Source organism: Lynx rufus, unplaced genomic scaffold (assembly GCF_022079265.1).
Source record: "Lynx rufus isolate CCGP_SWC_20201006 ecotype Redwood Valley unplaced genomic scaffold, mLynRuf1.p SCAF_13, whole genome shotgun sequence".
In the NCBI taxonomy this organism is placed as follows: domain Eukaryota; kingdom Metazoa; phylum Chordata; class Mammalia; order Carnivora; family Felidae; genus Lynx; species Lynx rufus.
Window position 1 is genome coordinate 11557848 of NW_025814827.1, and position 21987 is coordinate 11579834.

Below are 21987 nucleotides of genomic sequence, written 5' to 3' on the forward strand. Positions count from 1 at the left end.
AGGGTATAAGCTTTCCCTAAAACAAGATTAGGGCAGGCACTTCCAACAGGACCTTGTTGCAGGATCACAAAAAGACTTCAAACAAGATTTCCATGTTATCCATCCTTATCATACATTCTTTCAGCAAACTGCAAATGTTTTACTGAGTAATCTCCATTACATTTTGCTTAAGAAGAAAGTTTATAAATATATTAATATTCTCTATTCTTTTAAAGGAAAGTGATGCAGGAGCTGGAGGCGTGGTTGGAGAATGACAGCACAAGTCTGCAAAGTGCTGTGAGGGGTGTTACAGTGGAGGACTATGGAGGACGACTATGCTCGTGCCAAGAGGAAAAAATCTTGCCAAGCAAAGAGAGTATACAAAGCGCTGCTCACTAAAGCCTGTGACCCAAAGGGGGTCCCCTCAAAGCTTTACGTAGCGGAGAGAAAATGGTCCGCACCTGCTTCCTCCAGGAGGGCGCGAACTGAAGGCAGAGGGAGGTCCCAAGGGGCCAGGCGTCTCCTTCTGCCACTCGCACAATCTCTCCCTCGGTGCCCACATCAAATGGGTGACCTAGAGCTGACCCAAAGGGAACTCGAACCTCCTCCCCGCGCCCTCCACCACCTCCAGGGCGGACGCCGACTCCCAACCGGCAGGATGTACCGAGCCGGCCGGGAGGGTCTCACCTTGGTCTCCATCCCTCGCTGTCGTCATGGTGACCGCCGGAGCCACGCAGCCCCGCCCCTTCCTCATGACGTGGCCCCGCCTCCTCCGAACCCGGAAGCGCGAGGCTCGCGCCCACTGCTCGAACCGTTCGGGAGGGGGGAGCGCGGCAGCTGAGGCTCGCCGGGCCGCGCGCCCCGCCCCTCTGAGGCCCGCCCTCCAGCTCGCCCCCACAGCCCGCTGTGCCTGCGGGTACTGAGCGCTCCGGCAGCCGGCGGTGATCCGGACCAGCCGCCTCCCCGGCCCGCGCCCCTACTGGAGGGAAGAGCCGCTTTGGGGAGGAGGGAAAGGGACGTGGGGGAGGCCACGGCAGGTGAGGGGTGGGCGAGGCCCTGGAAGCGGGGTGTGGGTGTGTGATGTGTATAGGTTTGCAGGTGGGTGTGTATGTACTGTGTGCGGCTGCCTCTGTTGGTGTGACTTTGTTAGTGTGGCCCCTAGTGGGCCGGTCCATGTGATCATGCACGTGACCGCATGTCCCTCTGTGTATGTGTATCTGTCTATCTGTCTGAGGTCAAGTTTGACTTCCTGAGGTGGTCGTTGTACTGTGACCCTGCCTTGTTGTGGCTTTCACAGGCGGGACTGGGAAAGGGTGGGGTCTGTGTTTGGATCATCTGGGGATGGGGGTGCGGGTCTCTTGACCAGGGCATACTATTGTAATCTGGTCCCGGGGATACACTGCTGCAGCCCAGGAATATGTTTTTCAACTTTTAAGAACTCTGAGCAGAAGCTAGTTATTTTGAAGATTGCACCTCAGCCTGAAAGTGACAAATGTCTTTGTCATTGCTCAGTACCTGGTGTGAGACTTGTGAATGGGGGATGAGGAAAGTAACAGGACTAGAGTGCGTTGCTTTCCTTCTTCTGGCTTTCCTAGGGAGTTATAAATTCTGCATTTATGCTGCTGCTTTGTCTCCTTGTACAATGTTCCAGCTCCTGTTAGCAGCATGATTCAAGAGACCGAGGAGTAACTTAATAGCTGTGTGCAAATTTCCAAGAGCTTTTATACCAAGACAGTACAAGATGAGGTGTCACAGAAGAAATGTCAAGTTGGCAGCTTTTCCTCCCATGAGGTTTAGACAATAATGGAGTAAGTTCCTGAAGAAAAGAGGGATAAATGTTCCCCTAAAGAAATCTGGAGGAAGAAAGGATAGCTGTGTACTGGTGTGGTGAGCTGTTGAGATTTGCATTAAAAAAGCCAACTGCATTGCCTAGAGACTCTCAGGTCCTAATATTTAGTTACTGCTGGCATTAATAATCACAGACTGTCCATATGTGGATCAACTACAGATTGAGATAAAGGATCCAAAAACCTGTGGCTAGTTAATCTGGTTATGTGACTTAAACATTTTTAAAGATGATTTCATTGACTGTAAACTGGCAGGTTCTGTTGAATCCCTGAGGGGTAAGTGCATGTAATTCCTGATGCACACTCACAATTGGCAATTTTATTGTCTAGCACCACAGGGCCAGAGAGGACTGACTGTCCAAAGTACTCCCTGAGGAGGGATTTCTTTAGGCAAGATTAAGGCTGATCTCTGTAGCCCTTTTCCCACCAGCATGAACAGGTGCTTTTGTTTTTGCGAAGAATTGAATTGTGAGAGATCAGATCAGTGTTGAGCTCCTGGTCGACATTCTTTCTTATTTAATACTGACCAGTTTGGTCACAATCTCAGTTAACCTTTTTTTGCCATATACAGAATGTTCCTCTCGTGACTTGGAAAAGTATACCCCTTTAGTGAATGAAAGAGAGCTCGGAGAACAGACTTCCTTTTCATACCACTCACAGCTGCTTTCTCTTTGCAGCAGTGAGTTTTGTTGTTGTTGTTTTTTTTTTAAACTTAGATGTCAGTTGGTCAGATGCAACATTTGGTATCTATCTTACCTTTCATGTATTGCCAAACTAACACAAGTGTTAAAATCACTTGCCTCTACAAAAATTTGGTCACAGTTGGGTGGAATCTCTCCATCCAGTGAGATTTGTTATAAAATGTTATACTGAGGTGGTTGTGAATAATGCTGAGGACTGTGGTAAGACACATCTTTCTACTTGTTGCTCTGGGAAGAAGTGGATGTCAGTGAATGTGTGTGCCTGTGTATGATCTGTATGTCTATGATAGTTTGGTTTGTACCTTGCAGCTGATTCCAAAACTGAATTAATTTATCCCAAGTCTGGCAAATCTAGAAGCTGCCTTTCTGGCTTTAAGTAGCTTAGATGTTTTATAAACCTACTGAGTAGATTCCAGTGGCTTAGATTTTTTTTTAACATGTTAATATTCGTTAAGAGAAAATGGATATGCAAAGAACGATTTTCTTTATTCCAGGATGAATTATAACTACATCTGTGCACACTGATTTCAGCATAAGACTGGCTAATGATATTCTTGGTACTTTTGAGAACAGCTTATGATTTTAACAAACTTTTCTAAAATTACCATCCTAGCCTTGAGGGAACAGACCATTATTGCAATGTCAAGGTTGTAAATCAAGTTTAATAACGGATGCCTACGTCTCCCATCTCCTTGGGGTTTAGTAACCCCCCCCAAGATTAGAGGTAACTGTTATGATTGCTAAGTTCCCTGAACTCCTGAGTTGGCAGATGTGGAGGGCCAAAAAGGAGTCCCCAGCTCCTGGCCAGTCCAGAGAACTGCACCCGCTGACCAACCACTCAAAATAACAATTCAGAGTCAGCCCAGGAGGTAAGTGTTATGGTCTTGAACACATCCTAGCCTTGTTAGGAAATCCTGACTTGCTCTGGGGGTAGAGGACAGGATACACAGCAAGTATTTGAATCCTTCCAAACCAGGGGGTGGAAGTTCCTCGTTTGGCAATAAGAATCTGCAACAGGGAGCTATAATTTCAAGTTCCTGTTACGACAATACAGATGCCTGAGCAAGGAGGGGCAGCCTTTCCCTTGAAGATGCCCAGCCATTCCAAAGCTGTTAGATCCCTGGGTCAGAAGAGACTCTAGGATTGCCTGATCCAGTCTCCTTAGGACATAGTCATCCATTTAGTCAACAGATAATGCCTGTTCTGTGCCAAGCACTGTTCTAGGCTTTGAAAATACAGTGGTGAAACAGTCATAGATGGGAAAGCAAGCTCAAAGAAGGTCAGTGACTCTTCCAAGGTCACGCAGCTATAATAAAGCTAGAAATCACTAATCTCACCACAAGAGACTGCGTATTTCTTCTAAAGACCCATGTTTTGTTGCTGGTTATAGTACCTTCAAGCCTGTCCTGGTATTTGATCATAGATCTTTCAGAGGAGGGTATATCACATTTAATCACATCAAGAACTGCATTAAGAACTACATGTGAGGTTCTGAAACTATGTTCTGCTAGAGTTAGATTTATGGCATTTTGTGACTTGATCAGGACGCAGGCTTCTATTACCCCCTTTCTCTAGTGTGGACTGTTCCCTGAAACTCTATCAGACATCTTTGTTAAAATGGATTCTTAAGATACTGTCAACACATAGGTGATGGTACTGCAGTTTGGAATCATTTACCTAGGACAGGCATTCTGGTGTCAGAACACACTGTCCTACCTCTGGTCCTAGCTCTGCAATAGACAGGAGATCGCTGGTAAGTCATTTAAGTTTTCTAGACCAGGTTCTTCATCCGGAGGAACTAAGAAAGTAATTATCTCTCAGGGCCCCCTCCTGCTCTGTGACTTTAGGACTTCACCAAATTGTTTTCTGTAGTTTAAGTATATACTGACAAGGTAAAATAGCCCATTTCTTTGGTTTTACCATTTAAAGTATTGTTTTTATAGCTAGACCAGACTCTACATTTGGTTCTGATGTAAACATGAATTCTTGACATGAAACATCACATGCTTTTATTTCAGGGTTAACCTCCATTTCAGCTAATCATGGGAGAGATTAAAGTCTCTCCTGATTATAACTGGTTTAGAAGTACAGTTCCCCTTAAAAAGGTATGTATGGTTTTACTACACCTCTTATTTGCAAAATCTTGTATTGTTTTTGTTTGTGACTTAGATGTTATGCCTTAACAGTGTTTGAGAGTAACGGTTATTGCCAAATATCAGGAGTCTGGGTCGTAGGGCATAAAGTTCACCCCTTCTTTGTCAAGTGCAGTGAACTCTTGAGACGCATTCAAGAGTAAAAGTGGGTATAACTGTACTCATTAGTTTATAATTGCTTTTGTGTATTCAAGCAAACAGGAATATGTGTACTCTGTAGATAGTGGAAAGCTTGCCGCAACAGCAACTATATAGTACGTGCAGTCAGATTCGATTATAAAGCCTTTTCCTGTTCCTCAGATTTAAGATTTTCAATGGGCCACATTATAGGTCCTCTGTAATGGTAGCCATTTTCAGGAAATCTTATTTGCCTGAGATGTCATTCACAGTGAAGTTTGACTGTCGACTCTGAGTCCCTAATTAATCCCAAATGTTTGGGGATCATACTGGACAAAAGCTAGTTAAGTCACAGAGCAAAGTCTTTGCTGATCCCTTTGCAAAAGTATGAGATGAAAATCATCTATGTCTCTGTTATAATTATTTTGTCAGGGTAGACATCTGTGGAAGTGCCATGCAGGTTTGAATTAACAACAAAACTATTCTCCATATAGAAACTTGAGATACAGTTCTCCAAGTGTAAACAGAGTATCTGCTAGACAACTGGCACTGTTGTAGGAGGTCAGCAGATACCTTATTTCATTCTTAACAGTTTAACAAAGCTGGTAGTGATGTGCCCCTCTTGCAGATAAGAAAACCAAGGTCCAGAGAGGTTAACATGTTAAAGGTCACTCAGCCTGGTAGAGTCTGCCCATTAAAATCAAATTAATCTGACTTCAGAGTCAGAAGTACTTGACTGCTTACCAAAGGGAGCTGCCCTTCCTTCTTGTTCTCTGGGAAACTCCTGCCCGTACTAAATGATAATTGGGTCTTGCAGTCCCTCTGCCTTGTCCCATCCCCTCAAATAATTCATGTGCGCTCATCTTGATAGCTCACTTTCTCAGCAAGCTGATCACCAGACCCCAAACAACCCACACTTCTCTAAATATTCTTAGGAGTAGTTATAGGAGGTAGTTTGGTTGATGTGATTTTCTCCAGTTGTGAGATCAGTTTGGTCCACAAGTCATGATAAGTTTGCTTGAAATTTCGTGGTGCTAGATTTTAAATTATCAGGTAGATATTGCATCTTCTAAGGGATTTCTGACAAAATTGCCATTCAGAGAACTCTGAGAAAATTGAAGTGATAAACAACTTTTAAGTATTTATGGCTTATATTCAGAACATACTATGTCAATTATATCTCAGTAAAGGGGGGGAGAGAACATGCTATTTTTGTTACTTTTCTCCCAAATAGATTATTGAAATAACTTCCTGGAAAATTTCAGAGATCTAAATATTCTTACCTCATATTAGTTTTATTATTACAAGATTGGGATTTACTGTGTGCACTGTCAAAAGCCATTAAGAGATTTTTACCACAATCATAGCCTCCCAAAATAAAATAAGAGCAAAATTGTGCGTGGCAAGATACCAAGGGCAGAAACATGAGTATGAGATATTACTGTCATCATCTGTGACCTGGGGATGTCTAAAAGGGAATTGTTAGGTTCCTCTGGACTGTGCCTTGCCCCGTTTGTCTGCTCCCAGTGATGCCAGTGATCCCAGTCAGTGTGTTGCCATCCACAGTGACACCAGGGGCCCACAGCACTGCCAGCTAGGAGCTCTCAGAAAATAGAACCTGGAGGCCTTGAATTTTTTAATGTAAAAGTAGGATAAATAATTGATTTGCACTGGCAAAAGTTCAGGAATTTCAGGTACTTTTCCAAATATCACGAAAAAGTCAGCCACAGAAAACAAAAAGTAAACTATCATGCAGTGAATAATACTAATATCTAACACTCACTGAAACTCTCCCTGCCAAACTCCACGCTGAGCCCTTGACTTGTCTCAGCTCACTTAATGCTCATCTTTTTTCCCTTTGGGTTAAGAACTACTAATTCAGGAAGGTTTCTGATGCCCTTCCTCCTCCCAACCCTCTTTTCTCAAGAAAACCAGTTTTTCCCTGTGCCCATTCCCTACACCTGACTGACTGGTTTGAAACATTCTTCCAGAACAGGGACACCTACACCTGCTGTGTCCTTCCTCTTTAGCAAAAGTCTCCCCCTCAAAGACGTGGTGTAGATCAGGTTCCAGAACCATCTCCTGAGTGGTACCATCTCTCCCTAGTTTGTCCCTAGAGCCTGGAGTCTTTCCTCCCCTCCGGACAGCACTGGAGAATGACTCTGCAAATTGCCTCCTACACACACACAAAGCCAGAAGTATGGGGAAGAAATAAGATGCCAATTACAGGGTTTACTGTTTAATGGTAAACAAAACAGGCTTTTATAATCATGGATGGGAAGGAAAATGAAAAACTGATTTTAAAAAAAGCTTTATAGTCTTTGGAAGGATATAAGGCAATTCTGTACAGTATGTTAGCACATAGAAGAAGGAAAAAGAGACCAAAGCAGTTTATTTATTATACACGCTAGTCTGGTGTGATCCCCACGGTACCTTGTAACAACCAAGGCGGTGGCATTAAAATTGTCACAGAAATTATAGTGTAAAGTAACAATATCAAACCAAATCCATAAGGTTTTCCATTTTTTTTCTTATAACTTTCCCTCCAGATTATCGTGGATGATGATGATAGTAAAATATGGTCGCTCTATGATGCAGGCCCCAGAAATATCAGGTGTCCTCTGATATTTCTTCCCCCTGTCAGCGGAACTGCAGATGTATTTTTCCGGCAGATTTTGGCTTTGACTGGATGGGGTTACCGGGTTATAGCTGTAAGTATTATTGATTCAGTATTACAGTTCAAGTCCACACTTTTTGGGTTTATTTGTGTGTTTTTGTTTTTGTTTTGTATGTGGGTACTTCTGTTCCTGATTAACTATCATAATGGGCTTTTTTTTTTTTTTTTAGTTGAGGTAAGATTGTTTTCCTTCTTTAAAATGTGAAATAGGGGCGCCTGGGTGGCGCAGTCGGTTAGGCGTCCGACTTCAGCCAGGTCACGATCTCACGGTCCGTGAGTTCGAGCCCCGCATCAGGCTCTGGGCTGATGGCTCAGAGCCTGGAACCTGTTTCCGATTCTGTGTCTCCCTCTCTCTCTGCCCCTCCCCCGTTCATGCTCTGTCTCTCTCTGTCCCAAAAATAAATAAACGTTGAAAAAAAAAAAAAAAAAAGAGAAATAAAATGTGAAATAAAGCCTTTGGAAGGAAGGCGGTGTAGTACACAGACATACAGAGATGCAGAGGATACAAACTTCTATGGAAACCTCAGTGCCCAGCTTTTATGTACATTCTCTTAACTCTGAATGGTAGGAAGCATTGTCCTTGTTTATAGATGAGGAAATGGAGGTCCAGCCATTTTGGTGATCGTGGCAGGCCATGACCACTAGGTGGTGGAAGGAGAACCAGTCTGAGTCTTCTGACTCCATTTCCACTCCTGGTTCATTACACCACTGCCTGCAAGGGAGCTGAATGTGCAATATTATACAGCAGAGGGGTCTGCTGACATTCAACTGACTGAAAGCTTGCTTTAATGTAAGTCTTTGACTGTTGGGATGGGTCTTATTATAGCCCATACTCTCAGCATTTACTTAAGAAGTTTTTTGTTTCTAATTGTTATTTTATCACTGAGTTTGGTCTAAATCTAGTTTCCCATTGGTCATTCTTGAATCTCTTCTGGAAGAACAGTGTAGGTGAGGAAGGCACCATTGTTCATGACGCCTCGACTGTGTAACAACGGAGGCTGGCCAGGGGCTCCTGGGTGGCTCAGTCGGTTGAGTGTACAACTCTTGATTTCTGCTCAGGTTTGTGAGATCAAACCTGATCTCACAATCTGCCTCTCTGTCTGTCTCTCTCTCTCTCAATAATAAATAAATAAACGTTAAAAACAAAAAATAATGGAGGCTGGTCTCCTTACTTCTCAGGAAGGAGAGACTCTTGGGCTTTGGAGTTGGCACTTGTTTCCGGGAGCCGGAACAGTAACATGTAAAACGGGTCTCCCTGTGGGAATATTGCTGTTACTGTACATTTTATTTACTATCTGAAGGAGAGAAAATGTGGACCAGATCTCTTTTCTCGGAAGGTAACTTTAAGTTTTACTGGGTTTACCACCAACTGGGGCCACACGGAACAAATCCAGTTCTTCTTCCTGACAGCCCTTCTCGAGAAAACTAGTTATTGTCAGCTTGCTGCCTTCCCCCCAGGTCTTTTCTTTCAGGAGAAATTCTCCACATTCTTTGATCATTCTTCATGTGGCATGTTTTGAGTCTCTGCAACATAATCCTCCCTTGTTCTGGGTTTTCATAATTCCTCTTGGTTGACGGCATTTCAAGAAAGCGGGGTGGCAAGCACACTCATCCCAGCCCTCCACAGCCTAAGATACGACAGTACCTTTCCTGGTAGCCTGTTGATCAGCCGGGGAGGGGAAACTGAGCGGCCACAGACGTCTCTCCCACTTCAGAGCACTGTCTGAAGTTGACTGTGTGTTTTTTGCTCCAAGCTGGCAAGTCCAAATTGCTTTGCCTTTTGGCTGGATATTTCTTCTTGCCCTCAAGCTTCTTGATGTGGGATTTCCTTATTTCATTAGGTAGATAATGAATCAAGAAAGGGCCAGGGGCACCTGGCTGGCTCAGCTGGTGCAGCATGTAACCCTTGATCTCGGGGTTGTGGGTTTGAGCCCCATATTGGGTGCAGAGATTACTTAAAAATAAAACTTAAAAAAGAAAAGGCCAGTGATGTCTTCAAAGTTACTTTGTCCTTATGTGCCTAACCCCACGAGGTTTTATTTATGTAGTTATTAAAATGTATGTATTCATTTTTGAGAGAGTGAGAAAGGGGCAGAGAGGGAGGCAGAGAGAGAGAATCCCAAGCAGTCTCCACACTGTCAGCAAGGAGCCCAATGAGGGGCTTGAACCCATGAACCGTGAGATCATGACCTGAGCCAAAACATGTCTGTTTTGGCTAACCCACTGAGCCACCCAGGTGCCCCTACCTCACAAGATTTTAAAACTTATTACATACTTATCTAGCAGTTGAAAGGTACCAGTCTTTTTGTCATTTACATTTTTATTGAGATAATTATAGGTTCACCTGTAGTTTTCAGAAATGATACAGAGATATCCCTTTTATACTTTGCCCAATTTGTCTCAATAGTAACATTTTATAAAACTGTAGTAGGATATTGTAATCAGGGTATGATATTAATACAATCCACCAATCTTAGATTTCCAGTTTTACTTGTACTCAGTGTGTGTGTGTGTGTATGTGTGTGTGTGTTAAGTTGTGTACAGTTTTATCCCCTATCTTGGGCATAGATATTTTTAAATTAAAGGCTTCATAAAAAAAATATTTTTACAATATAGGTTTCTTTTCCTTTTTTTTTTTTTTGTTTTGTTTTTAATGTTTGTTTATTTTTGAGAGAGAGAGAGCACATTTGGGGGTCGGGTAGAGAGAGAGGGAGACAGAGAATCCGAAGCAGGCGCCAGGCTCCAAGCTGTCAGCGTAGTGCCTGACGCGGGGTTCGATCCCACAAACCAAGATAGCATGACCTGAGCCAAAGTCAGACACTTAACTGATTGAGCCACCCAGATGCCCTATAATAGCTTTCTTTTCTATCATCTGACTCCAGTTCTCAGATTATCTGCTAGTGAGCAGCTGTTCTTCATCCTGTCAGAATAGTGGAATCTCATCCACAAATGAAATTTTTAATAGTAAAAGTAACATAATTACAACAAATCTAAAGTTATCCTATTATATACATGATAGTATCAATTCCAGCAACTTGTTAATGACAAAAGGAATCTAAGTTCTTGAAACAACTAGCCTGTCAGACAGGTTTTGCTTATTATTAAAGAGAGTGAAATTCTTTGGTGACAAGCTGGAGTCCTCTAGAAAGGAGGTAGTGACTTGTATTTCTTTTCCTCCCCCTCCTCAGCTTTTATAGGCTACTTAAGGTCAAGCACCATACTTTTTTGGCCACAAATAAAGGTACAAGAAATCAGATATAATGCCTGAGTCAATTAAGAAAAGAGGAACAATTTTATTGAATACGCACTTCAAGCAATGCTGCCAAAAAGAGAGGGAATTCTCCTTAGGATTTTATTTCGAGTTCTCCTGGGCCATACTTTTAGAATTAAATTGGATTAAAGGGAAAACAGTATTTTTTTACTTGAAAGGGTTCTGCTCCTATTCACCCTTGAACCTCAGAGTTTCTTAGCTATTTGGAAAGGAAACAGACATGAATTGAAATTATTATTCACATAATATCTCTTGTGTGCTATTCTTTTTTTAAATTGGTCTGTTAGGGGGGCACCTGGGAGGCTCACTCGGTTGAACAGCAGACCAGTTTAGGTCTTGATCTTGCCGTTCATGGGTTCAAGCCTCACATTGGGCTTGCTGCTTTCAGTGCGGAGCCTGCTTCAGATCCTCTGTCCCCCACTCTCTCTGCCCTTGCCCTACTTACCCTCTCTTTCTCAAAAAATAAATAAAACATTGAAAAAATAATAATAATAAAATAAATTGGTCTAGGGGCACCTGGGTGGCTTAGTTGGTTAAGCATTTGACTTCAGCTCAGGTCATGATCTCATGGTTCATGGGTGTGAGCCCTGCATTGGGCTCTGTGCTGTCAGCTCAGAGCCTGGAGCCTGCTTCAGATTGTGTGTCTCCCTCTCTCTCTGCCCGTCCCCTGCTCATGCTGTGTGTGTGTGTGTGTGTGTCTCTCTCTCTCTCAAAAATAAAAGGAGCAGAGCTTGAGCAAATGAGAAATGCTATTATGGGAGTCCTAAATTTTGCATATATATATATTTTTTTTTAATTTTTAAATATTTATTTATTTTTGAGAGACAGAGTGCAAGTGTGGGAGGGGCAGAGAGGGAGACACAGAGTCCGAAGCAGGTTCCAGGCTCTGAGCTGTTAGCACAATGCCCGACATGGGGCTCAAATTCACGAGCTGTGAGATCTTGACCTGAGCCAAAGTCAGACGCTTGAATTGACTGAGCCACTCAGGCTCCCCTATATTTATTATTAATTAATAATGTTATTATTTCAGTTGCAGTATCCAGTTTATTGGGACCATCTTGAATTCTGTGATGGATTTAGAAAACTTTTAGATCATTTACAACTGGATAAAGTGAGTACCCTAAAACTAAATATTTACATGTGATTTTAATGCAGCATTTACATTGTAAAGCCTGGTATTGTCTTTGTTTTTAAATGATACTTCTTTTGAGATATAATTCACATACCATACAATTTACCCTTTTCAAGTGTGTGAGTTTGGTTTTTAATATATTCGTAGATAGGTGCGATATATATTTATATGTAAACATAAATATATTTATATATAAATAAATATAATATATTCACAAATAGGGTCAATTTTAGGTCATTTTTTTCACCCCAAAAAGAAACCGCATATTCATTATTACTGACTCCTCACCTTTCTTCTCCTACCCCTGACAACTTAATCTCCTTTCTGCCTGTGTAGATGTACCCATTCTAGGTATTTTATATAAATGGAATCATACAGTATTCATCTTTTTTTTTTAATTTTCTTTCTTAGTGTTCATCTTTTCTAACTGACTTCTTTCATTTAGCATAAAGTTTGCAAGGCCCGTCTATGTTGTAGTGTGTATCAGTACTCCACCTTTTTATTGTCAAATAATATCCCACTATATAGGTGTACCCCATTTTATTTATCCATTTGTCAGTTGATGCACGTTTGGATTGTTGCCATTGTTTGGCTATTAGAAGTAACACTGCTGTGGGGTGCCTGGGTGGCTCAGTCGGTTAAGCATCTGACTTCGACTCAGGTCATGATCTCACAGCTTGTGAGTTTGAGCCCTGCATCAGGGTCTGTGCTGACAGCTCAGAGCCTGGAGCCTGCTTCAGATTCTGTGTCTCTCTGTCTCTTTGCCCCTCCGCTGCACTCTGTCTCTCTCTCTGTCTCTCTCTCTCTCAAAAATAAAAAGTAAAACATTTTTAAAAATTAAAAAAAAAAAAAGAACACTGCTGTGAACATTCGTGGACACACGAACGTGGACATGTGTTTTCAGTTCTTTTGAGTTTGTACCTAGGAGTAGAATTACCAAATCATAGTTTTCTTAAATATAAATTACTGAGTGGTTTCATTTTCTAGTGTAATCTGTAGATAATATTTTCTTACTTGTATTTGCATGCACAGATTGTTTTCTTGACGGGATGTATAAATGGTACTTAAGTGCAGTGTTTCCTAAATGTTGAACTGCTATTGATATTTTCATCTAAGGACTATGATGACGTTATGTATTCTGTGGTTGGTGAGAAGTAAAACTACTTTTTTTTTTTTTTTTTTTGGTATTTATGTTCAGGATTGATTGTTGTTGTAGTATCCTTCTTGTGTTTGTTTGCAATTAGGTTCACCTGTTTGGGGCTTCTTTGGGAGGCTTTTTGGCCCAGAAATTTGCTGAATACACACACACATCTCCCAGAGTCCATTCCCTCATCCTCTGCAATTCTTTCAGTGACACCTCCATCTTCAACCAAACTTGGACTGCAAACAGGTAAGAACATGAACATTTGGCCAAAATTCTTAGGATTTTCATTCAGTGGAATTTTGAAAATGTTGGCTTGGCGGGGGGCGGGGGGTTGTTGCACTAAGCGGTGGGGGTGTGGGGGTGGAAAGGGCTTGTATCTACCTCTGTCTTCTGAAACTGCCCTGGCTTTTAAAACTAGAAACAATCACCTTTGCCAAAGAAAAGAATGGAATGAACTCTGAATTTAGCTATTTCTATTACTCTGAATTATGGGTTAGCTTTGTTTACTATACATTCATGTGATCCTAACAGGTCCTCTTCAGTTGCATATGTAACTAATATGGTGTTCTGCTTGTTCCGCCTACTGTGTTGTTAAACAGTTCTGTATATTGACTGACACGGTGTTTTTAGGCATTTTGGCTTCCCCCAATTTTTCATCACGTTCTGCAAATCATTGTACACGTTGCTTTTTTTCTTCCCTTTCTGGGTTATTTCCTTGAAATGCGTTTCCAAAAACAGAGAGAATACATTTCGTCTGCCAGCACGTCTTGCACATCATGACACTTTAGCGTTAGTCTGCTTTCGGAAAGATGGAAATGGTGGCCTGCTTTGTGGGGCCACCCATGGGGCGCTTGTTTCCTCTGAGTCATCCTTTCATTGAAGATTCCACTTTAGGAGTGCCTGGGTGCCTCAGTCAGTTGAGTGTCCGACTCTTGATTTTGACTCGGGTCATAATCTCACAGTTTGTGGGATTGAGCCCCATGTCAGGCTCTGCTCTGACAGTGTGGAGCCTGCTTGGGATTCTCTTTCTCTTCCTATCCCCCTCCCCCTCCCCCCACTGGAAAAAGAAAAGTTATTGAAGATAACATTTTGTTTATTTTTAATTTTTTTCAATGTTTATTCATTTTTTTAAGAGACAGAGACCTAGCATGAGCGGGGGAGGGGCAGAGAGAGAGAGAGAGGGAGGGAGACAGATACAGAATCCAAAGTAGGCTCCAGGCTCTGAGCTATCGGTAGAGAGCCTGACATGGAGCTCGAACCCACAGACCTCAAGATCATGACCTGAGCTCAAGTCAAATGCTTAACCGACTGAGCCACCCAGGCACCCTGAAGATAACATTTTAAGTAATTTGATAAGTATCTGATAGTACCTTAAAGCTAATTTAATGTGATTTTTCTTCATTGCTAGCAAGGTTAGACTCTACCCTAAAAGACAAAGACATCATACCTGTATGATCAGGTTGATTTTTCACAGAATTCTCTAGGTAAACATTGTGTTTGTTATTTTCACATTTCTTTAAAATTGTAGGTAGAGCATGCAACTCTTGATCTCTGGATCATGAGTTTGAGCACCACATTGGGTGTATAGCTTACTCAAAAACAAGTTGTACTCTGTTCTCTTTAAAAATGTTTTCTGGTGTTATCTCAGTAGTTTACTCAGCATCTGTGCAACAATTTCTTACATACATTAGCTACAAATAGTTCATGTCCGGACAATGCACTAAAGCTCATTGATTATTTTTGATGATTTTTAATGTTGTTTTAACTGTCACAAGCCAAGACTGCCCCTACTTTGTTTGTGCCCCTGCATATGAGCTACATTTTATCAAATATCTGAGTGCTTACTTTGTGCCACACATTGAGGCTACAGGGGCAAGCAAAGCCAACAGGGTCTACCCCTCACAGAGGGTACCTAGGCAACATCACCTTGAGAAAATAAGGAAACCCATGGGCGGGATGGAGAAAGTTAACTGAAAGAGGGCCCACTGGCCTTGTGAGGGAAGCTCAACTTCCAACAAGCCAGTCCATTGAGAACACGCATCAGAAGGTGGTCTGCACTTTTTATAAGTCATTTTCACCATAGGTTTAGAGAAAGTAGTGTTTACTGTATATAATGGCGCTCAATTCTTGTAATTAATGGAATAAATATCAACTAAAAATCACTTACAGAAATCCATAGATTGAATTGCCTTGAATTAGCCTAATTGAATCTACTAGGAGAAAACTTTGGCAATATAACAGCTCCTTCATTTTGCTATTTTGAAATATCAATCAATCAAGGTGATATAAACCTGAAGGTTGGGATCTTAATTTTTCACTTTTCTAAAGGAAATAGTTTAGCCATTGGAAATAAAGCCAAATAGTAAAAAAAGAAAAAAAATAGTAATAATAATAATAATAATAAATAAAAAATTATCAGTATTATCAAAATGTCTACCTTGGCAAAGAAACTTGAAATACCACTTATAATTATTCTAAATTCTCAAATAAAACTTTAATCATATTAAACCATAACTCTTTGGGAGCTCGGGAAAATGTATATAAAAACAAGATGCTTTAAAGCTAGCTCTTTGGAAGAAGAGATAGGTCTTTTTATCTCTAGATCCCAAGAACATAGCTAATACAAAGCTTCAATATTGAATGAATATTTGCTACTTTTGTGTAACCTTGCAAATTTAAATTATCAGGTCCTTGTTTTACAGCTTTTGGCTGATGCCATCATTTATGCTCAAAAAAATAGTTCTTGGAAACTTTTCATCTGGCCCAGTGGACCCTTTGATGGCTGATGCTATTGATTTCATGGTGGACAGGGTAAGGATCATGGCGTTGGGGTGGGGACACCTTATACTAGAAATTTTTGTGTCTCCTTGCTTCCTGATGATATATCTGTCTCATTGAGTATGTATTAGAGATGTTTGCTAAACAGCCTTCCATATTAACTTTAACACAGCCACACAGATTATTACTGTTGGTAAGTAATTCAACAGAATCACTTGGGGGAAGCTTTTAAAAATACAGATTCCAGGGGCACCTGACTGGCTCAGTCAGTATAGCATGGGACTCTTGATCTGGGGATCATGAGTTCGAGCCCCATGTTGGGCATGGAGCCTACATTTAAAAAAAAAAAACAAAAACAGATTCCAAGGCCTCTCCAGCCCATTGAACTGGAATCCCTGGGTGTGGGATCTGGGAACCTGTATTTTTACTCTGTTTCCCCTCTTTCTCCTTGAGGTGAATCTGAAGTAGCAGGTCTACAGACTTGGATTTAGGGACTACGGGGCTAGTTGGTTTTTCTGAGGTCTCTTCCAGCTCCAAAATCTCTTAAAAATGTTTATCTGTCACTTGTGAGTTATAGGAAGTGGCTTGCTGCCCACAGGTACCTGGTTGAAGAAGCAATTCATGTTGAGGGCTCTGGATGCCAGGTTCCCACAGTAGAAAAATGCCACCACCTGGGAGGCCCATGGTCTCACAGATACATTATATTTCCTCCTTGGTGATCTTTCTGGACCCACCACACGTGATACCACCTTTATAAGCACAAATATTACACTTAATGGAAATGTGGGAAACAAAATTAATTCAAAACCTTTGCCTGTGTTTCTTCCTACAGCTGGAAAGTTTGGGTCAGAGTGAACTGGCTTCAAGACTGACCCTGAATTGTCAAAATTCTTATGTGGAACCTCATAAAATTCGGGACATCCCTGTAACCATTATGGATGTAAGCTTCCTTTTAAGTCAAATAGATGCTTTACCCTTTTAACTGTATATATCAAAATCCTCATAATTATTTTATAATTTTTCAGTGTACCTCTTCCAATGCTGCCTTGGATTTTTTTTACACCCTCCCCCCACCCACTTTTTCAGTTCTAAAACAATCAACGTATTGCTTACCCTATTTTTTTCCTGATAGGAATTAACACCATTGAAGTAGGAATAAACATAAACAAACATGGTAGTCCTTACCCATTCTGATATATTTTTGCTACAGTCATCAACAGATATTGCACTTTAGCTATTACACATCTATGTAGCAAAGAAAAGTTGCCTCATGGAGGCAGAGAATCAAGAATTCCATAAAATCTAATTAGCACAAAAGCTTGCTTCTTATATGCTCGAGTTGTGGTAAAATATATGTTACAAAATTTACCATTTTAACCATTTTTAAGTGTATATTAAGTAAACTTAAGTGGCATTAAGTACATTTACAGTGTTGTGCAACCGTCACCATCATCCATTTCCAGAACTTTTCATCATCCCAAACTGAAGCTCTGTACCCATTAAACACTAGCTCGCCATTCCCCCCTCCTTCCAGACCCTGGTACCCAACATTATACTTTCTGTCTCTATGTATTTGACTATTCTATGTACCTCACGTAAGGTACATAGACTGTAAGGAATCACATAATATTTGTACTTCTGTGTCTGGCTGAATTCACTTAGCAGAATGTTTTCAAAGTCTATTCATGTCGTGGCGTGTATTAAACGCTGAATAATACTCTCTTGTATGCAGGTACCACATTTGGTTTATCCAGCATCTGTTGATGGACATTTGGGTTATTCCACCTCTGGGCTATTGTGAATAATGCTGCTGTGAGCATTGGTGTACAAATATCTGTTTGAGTACCTACTTTCACATCTTGTGGGTATATACGGAGAAGTGGAATTGCTGAGCCATATGTAATTCTGTGTTTAACTTTTTGAGAAACCGTGGTACCATCTTCCACAGTGGTTGTACCATTTTACATTCCCACCAGCAATGCACAAGGGGTCGAATTGTTCCACATCCTCCCCAACACTCGTTATTTTTTGTTTTTTGATAATGGTGATTCTAATGGATGTGAAGTGGTATTTCATTGTGGTTTGGCTTATTTTTTTTTTTAAATCATGTAACTATTTTTGCCTCATAAACGGGTTTATTCCTAGATTCAAATAATGTTTTTTAAGAATTGATTTTTGTCCAGAAATTTACAAGCATGTAAATAATAACTTCTCATTCTTCACTGTAATCTCTACATTCTGACATTGACCATGACACAGAACAAGCTTTTCAGTACTGTTGGTAAAATATTTGGTCCTCACAGTGCGTTTGCTCTGTTTGCCCATCTTTCAAAGCTGAGCTCATGTACCCAAAGCTTGGGTCACTGGAAACTGTTTAAGCTTTGGCAAGTTGGAAGTGCCGTGTGTGTGTGCGTGTGTGTGCGTGCGCGCACGATTAAAAAAATTACTTTTTGAAAAAAAATTACTTTCTGAAAACTTGCTTGAATGTGTGTGTAAACATAAGTTTATGTGGGCAGTAAATGATGTCTAGAATCATACACTCCAAACTGTTAACAGTAGTTCCCCCAGGAAAGGATCTGGACTTTTTCTTATACTCTTAAAAATTTTGTTTTTTGTTTTTATTTTTGTTTTTCACTAAGCATATAGTATTTATGTAACTGTTTTTAAGTAGTAATAAAATTCACACGTTCTTTTGGGATTTTAGTGATCTTTTTGAAATTAACTGGCATTTTCAATAATGATTGTTCACTATTAATATTCTTTTAATTCAGTTAACTCTGTTTGAGGGGAAAAAATTCATGGTAGACTTTTCTCCCAAAGAATGCAACAACAAATTCTGTAGCTTATGTTAGAAATCACCAGGGATCAGTAGGAGGAGGTGGCCCAGGCTGGCCAAGGTTCAGCAGCATCTCTTCACAAGAAAGAAATGCTTTGGGAAGCATTTTCCATGATGTGGAAAGAACATATTAAAATACCAGTAGGTTTCAGCCTTTGTTTTTTTTTTAAAGGTATTTGACCAGAGTGCACTTTCAACCGAAGCTAAAGAAGAAATGTACAAACTGTATCCTAATGCCCGGAGGGCTCACCTTAAAACAGGAGGCAATTTCCCATACCTGTGCAGAAGTGCAGAGGTGAATCTTTATGTACAGGTAAGTCCCAGCTTGGAAGCCAGGGCACTTTGAACCCACAGTGTATAGTTTGAAACACAAAGCTTGTTTTTTTTTTTAATGGTGGAATAGGAGAACTACAGAATTCTCTGTAAGAATGAGGCACTTGCTTGAGAAAAGTGGTTTGCATTAATTTAAAGCAGAATTCAAGCAGGTGTGTTAGAGACAGGTGACTCTCTGCCTACCATCTCTTTTCTAAGAACAGCAGGCCTATATCCACATACCTAGAAGTAGCCATTTGGTATGATGTGACCTTGCCTCCTGGATACAATGAATTCAATCAGAACAGGATACCAGATTCATGAAGCAACTTCCTGATCCATTTTTAGTGCATTAAAATAATACACGCAAAAACTGACAAAAACTGCCACTTTGTCCTCTACCTTAAATGGATATTAAAATAGCAGTGAGGGGGTGTGTGGGTGGCTCAGTCGGCTAAACGTCCAACTTGGGCTCAGGTCATGATCTCACGGTTCATGGGTTCAAACCCTGCATAGGGCTCTGTGCCAACAGCTTGGAGCCTGGAGCCTGCTTCAGATTCTGTGTCTCCCTCTCTCTCTCTGCCCCTCCCCCACTTGTGTTCCCTCTCTCTTTCTCAAAAATAAATAAACATTAAAAAAAAATTTTTTTTTTTTTAAGTTTAAATAGCAATGAGAAATTACTGCTTTGGCAGTTTGGCAAGAAGTATCAAGAACTTCAAAAAACAGTCATGTCCTTTGGTCCTGTCATCCACTTGTGGCAGTGGATCCTAAGTAGAGGACCCTAAATTCAGAAAAACTTGATGCCTGGAGCCCTTCGTGATGATCTTGCTCTGAACAGCAGAGGATGGGAAAGACCTGAGTCACAGCAGCAGGACAGGAGGGTAAACAACAACTTATGGAGTGGTGTGCCACCATTTAAGATGATGAAATTTATAGGAACTTGGGAGAGACCTGTTACATGTTAAATAAGGAACAAAGATCCCAAATTGTGGGTGTTATTTTTTAATGCTTATTTATTTTGAGAGAGGGGATCGGGAGGAGCAGAGAGAGAGGAAAAGAGAATCCCACACGGGCTCTGCTCTGTCAGCGCAGAATCTGACACAGAGCTTGAACTCAAAAACTGCAAGATCATGACCCAGGCCCAAAATCAAGAATCAGATGCCTAACTGACTGAGCCACCCAGGCGTCCCTCAAATTGTGGTTTTTAAAAATACTTGTTTTTCTCTTTGTTTTCCAATTTGTCTCTTATTAGTACATATTACTGCGTAATTTTAGAAGTATAAAATATGCCATAGTGACATTTAAAAGAACAATTCTGTGTTTCTACAGATACATTTGCTGCAATTCCATGGAACCAAATACGCGGCCATTGATCCGTCGATGGTCAGTGCCGAGGAACTTGAGGTGCAGAAAGGCAGCCTCAGCGTCAGTCAGGAGGAGCAATAGTTGTGGTGTTCGTTGTTAATGATGCGTGACCCAGAGAGTTCTTGTACAATCATGGCGTCAGTGCCCGCCCGGTGGCCTCTCCATTCGGCTGTCAGGTTCACCGGTTATCACTGTGTTTGGAAGTAGGACTGATTGTCGTCTTTGTGACAGGCGGCAGCTCTTCTAAGCCAGTGTAACTGTTCCCTCTTCGGTTTTTTTAGCTTTTGAATTTGAGGAAGTACTTTTGAAGACTCCCATTTTAAGAATTGTGAAAATTTTGCTACCAAAAGTCATCACCACTGTGTTCTTAAGCAAATATTAATTTCTGAAGTTTGGGATTTTGTGAGGGTTTGTTTCCTTTTTCTTTCCTCCTTTCTTTCTTTTTATGTTATTTGCTGTAAATGCTGCACATCCAGATTGTGTATCAGAAGGACATCAGTTATTTTTATGAATTCTTGGTTATTGCCGTTATCAAGTGCCAAGCTGTTACCCTACTGTGTGCTCCCTGCAACATCAACTACTTCTACTTTCCAATTATGCAGAATCATTTTCAGTTTTATCTGTTGTCTTTCTAGCCATTAGAGTCATTTGGAATAAAAACTCACTTTCAGCAAATGGCTTTGGTGATTATTGTAGCTGCCCAACTGGGCTACATAGACATAGGACTTTCTGACAAGAAACCGTGGTGGTGTTGGCCAATTTGGTATGACATTACATAAGTTACTTAATCTCTCTAAGTTGCAGTTTGCTCATTGTAAAGTAACAGTAGGTCTCATTTATTGAGCTGTTACTATGTGCCAGTTACTTTTCATACCTTCTTTCTTCCCCCTCAATGGGAATGTGTCTTAAAACTCTTTTAATTTTTTTTTTTTACATTTTTTTAAAGTAGGTTCCACGCCCAACTTGGAGCTTGAACTCATGACCCTGAGATTGAGAGTTGCATGCTGCACCTACTGAACCAGCCAACTGCCCCAAATCTCTTTCAAACTATATATTCCTTTTTTTTTTTTCCTTGCCATTAATTTGTTGAAGAAATAGGCTCATTTGCTCTATGGAATTCCCCACGATCTAGATTTGGCTGATTGCAGCCTCATGGTGTCCTTTAACTTGTTTCTGTGTCCCTGGTATTTCCCATAAGCTGGTACATACATCTAGAGGGTCAGTCAGGCTCAAATTCAGTCTTTTTGGCAGGAATGCTTCATACGGCTGCGTGCTTCCCATTATGTCATTCAGGAGGCACATAACATCTGGTGGTTTCTAAGTGGTTAACATGATGGTTTAGCTGCCCCTGCTTATCACGGCACAGATGTGTTGTTTCATTGGAGGATGCAAAACAGTGACAATAACTCTAATTTTTATCATTCCATTTATTAACTAGAGTTCTCTGATTTAAAAACAAAAGTCTTCCCCTCATCAATTATTTGGTTTCTCTGAGGTACAAGTGAGACAGAAAAATCATCATGAATGCTTCTTTCCCTTTAAGTTTTAAGAATATTGAGTTAGCCATCCTATTTCTGACTTAATCGCCACCACAACCCTGATTAAACTGATTTTTACAGGTGAGGTCATGGAGACTGGGAGGAGCCAAGAGACTTGCTCATCATCACACAGGAAA

General features: G+C 40.9%; 1 protein-coding gene across 5 annotated transcripts; it reads left to right on the top strand.

Annotated features, from left to right (window-relative positions):
* Positions 1-770: 770 nt before the first annotated feature.
* On the top strand, positions 771-20984 carry SPG21 (SPG21 abhydrolase domain containing, maspardin). 5 transcript variants are annotated; one of them, XM_047074950.1, is made up of 10 exons: positions 771-1016; positions 3022-3396; positions 4546-4632; positions 7347-7508; positions 11776-11856; positions 13122-13267; positions 15709-15832; positions 16632-16739; positions 18808-18948; positions 20277-20984. In XM_047074950.1, the coding sequence occupies exons 3-10, from the start codon at positions 4570-4572 to the stop codon at positions 20391-20393; spliced, it is 942 nt and encodes a 313-aa protein (XP_046930906.1). In that variant the 5' UTR covers positions 771-1016; positions 3022-3396; positions 4546-4569; the 3' UTR covers positions 20394-20984. The 5 variants fall into 5 exon arrangements, with proteins under 5 accessions (XP_046930906.1, XP_046930908.1, XP_046930909.1 ...); XM_047074952.1 differs by having other exon boundaries at positions 3141-3396; XM_047074953.1 differs by having other exon boundaries at positions 3231-3396.
* The last annotated feature ends 1003 nt before the right edge of the window (positions 20985-21987 follow it).

Bases quoted from the DNA above. Each gene is read 5' to 3' on its own strand.
- SPG21 (XM_047074950.1), top strand. From the start codon at position 4,570: ATGGGAGAGATTAAAGTCTCTCCTGATTATAACTGGTTTAGAAGTACA. The intron at 13,268-15,708 runs GTAAGAACATGA...TTAAATTATCAG, and splicing joins CAAACTTGGACTGCAAACAG to GTCCTTGTTTTACAGCTTTT. The intron at 15,833-16,631 runs GTAAGGATCATG...TTCTTCCTACAG, and splicing joins TTGATTTCATGGTGGACAGG to CTGGAAAGTTTGGGTCAGAG.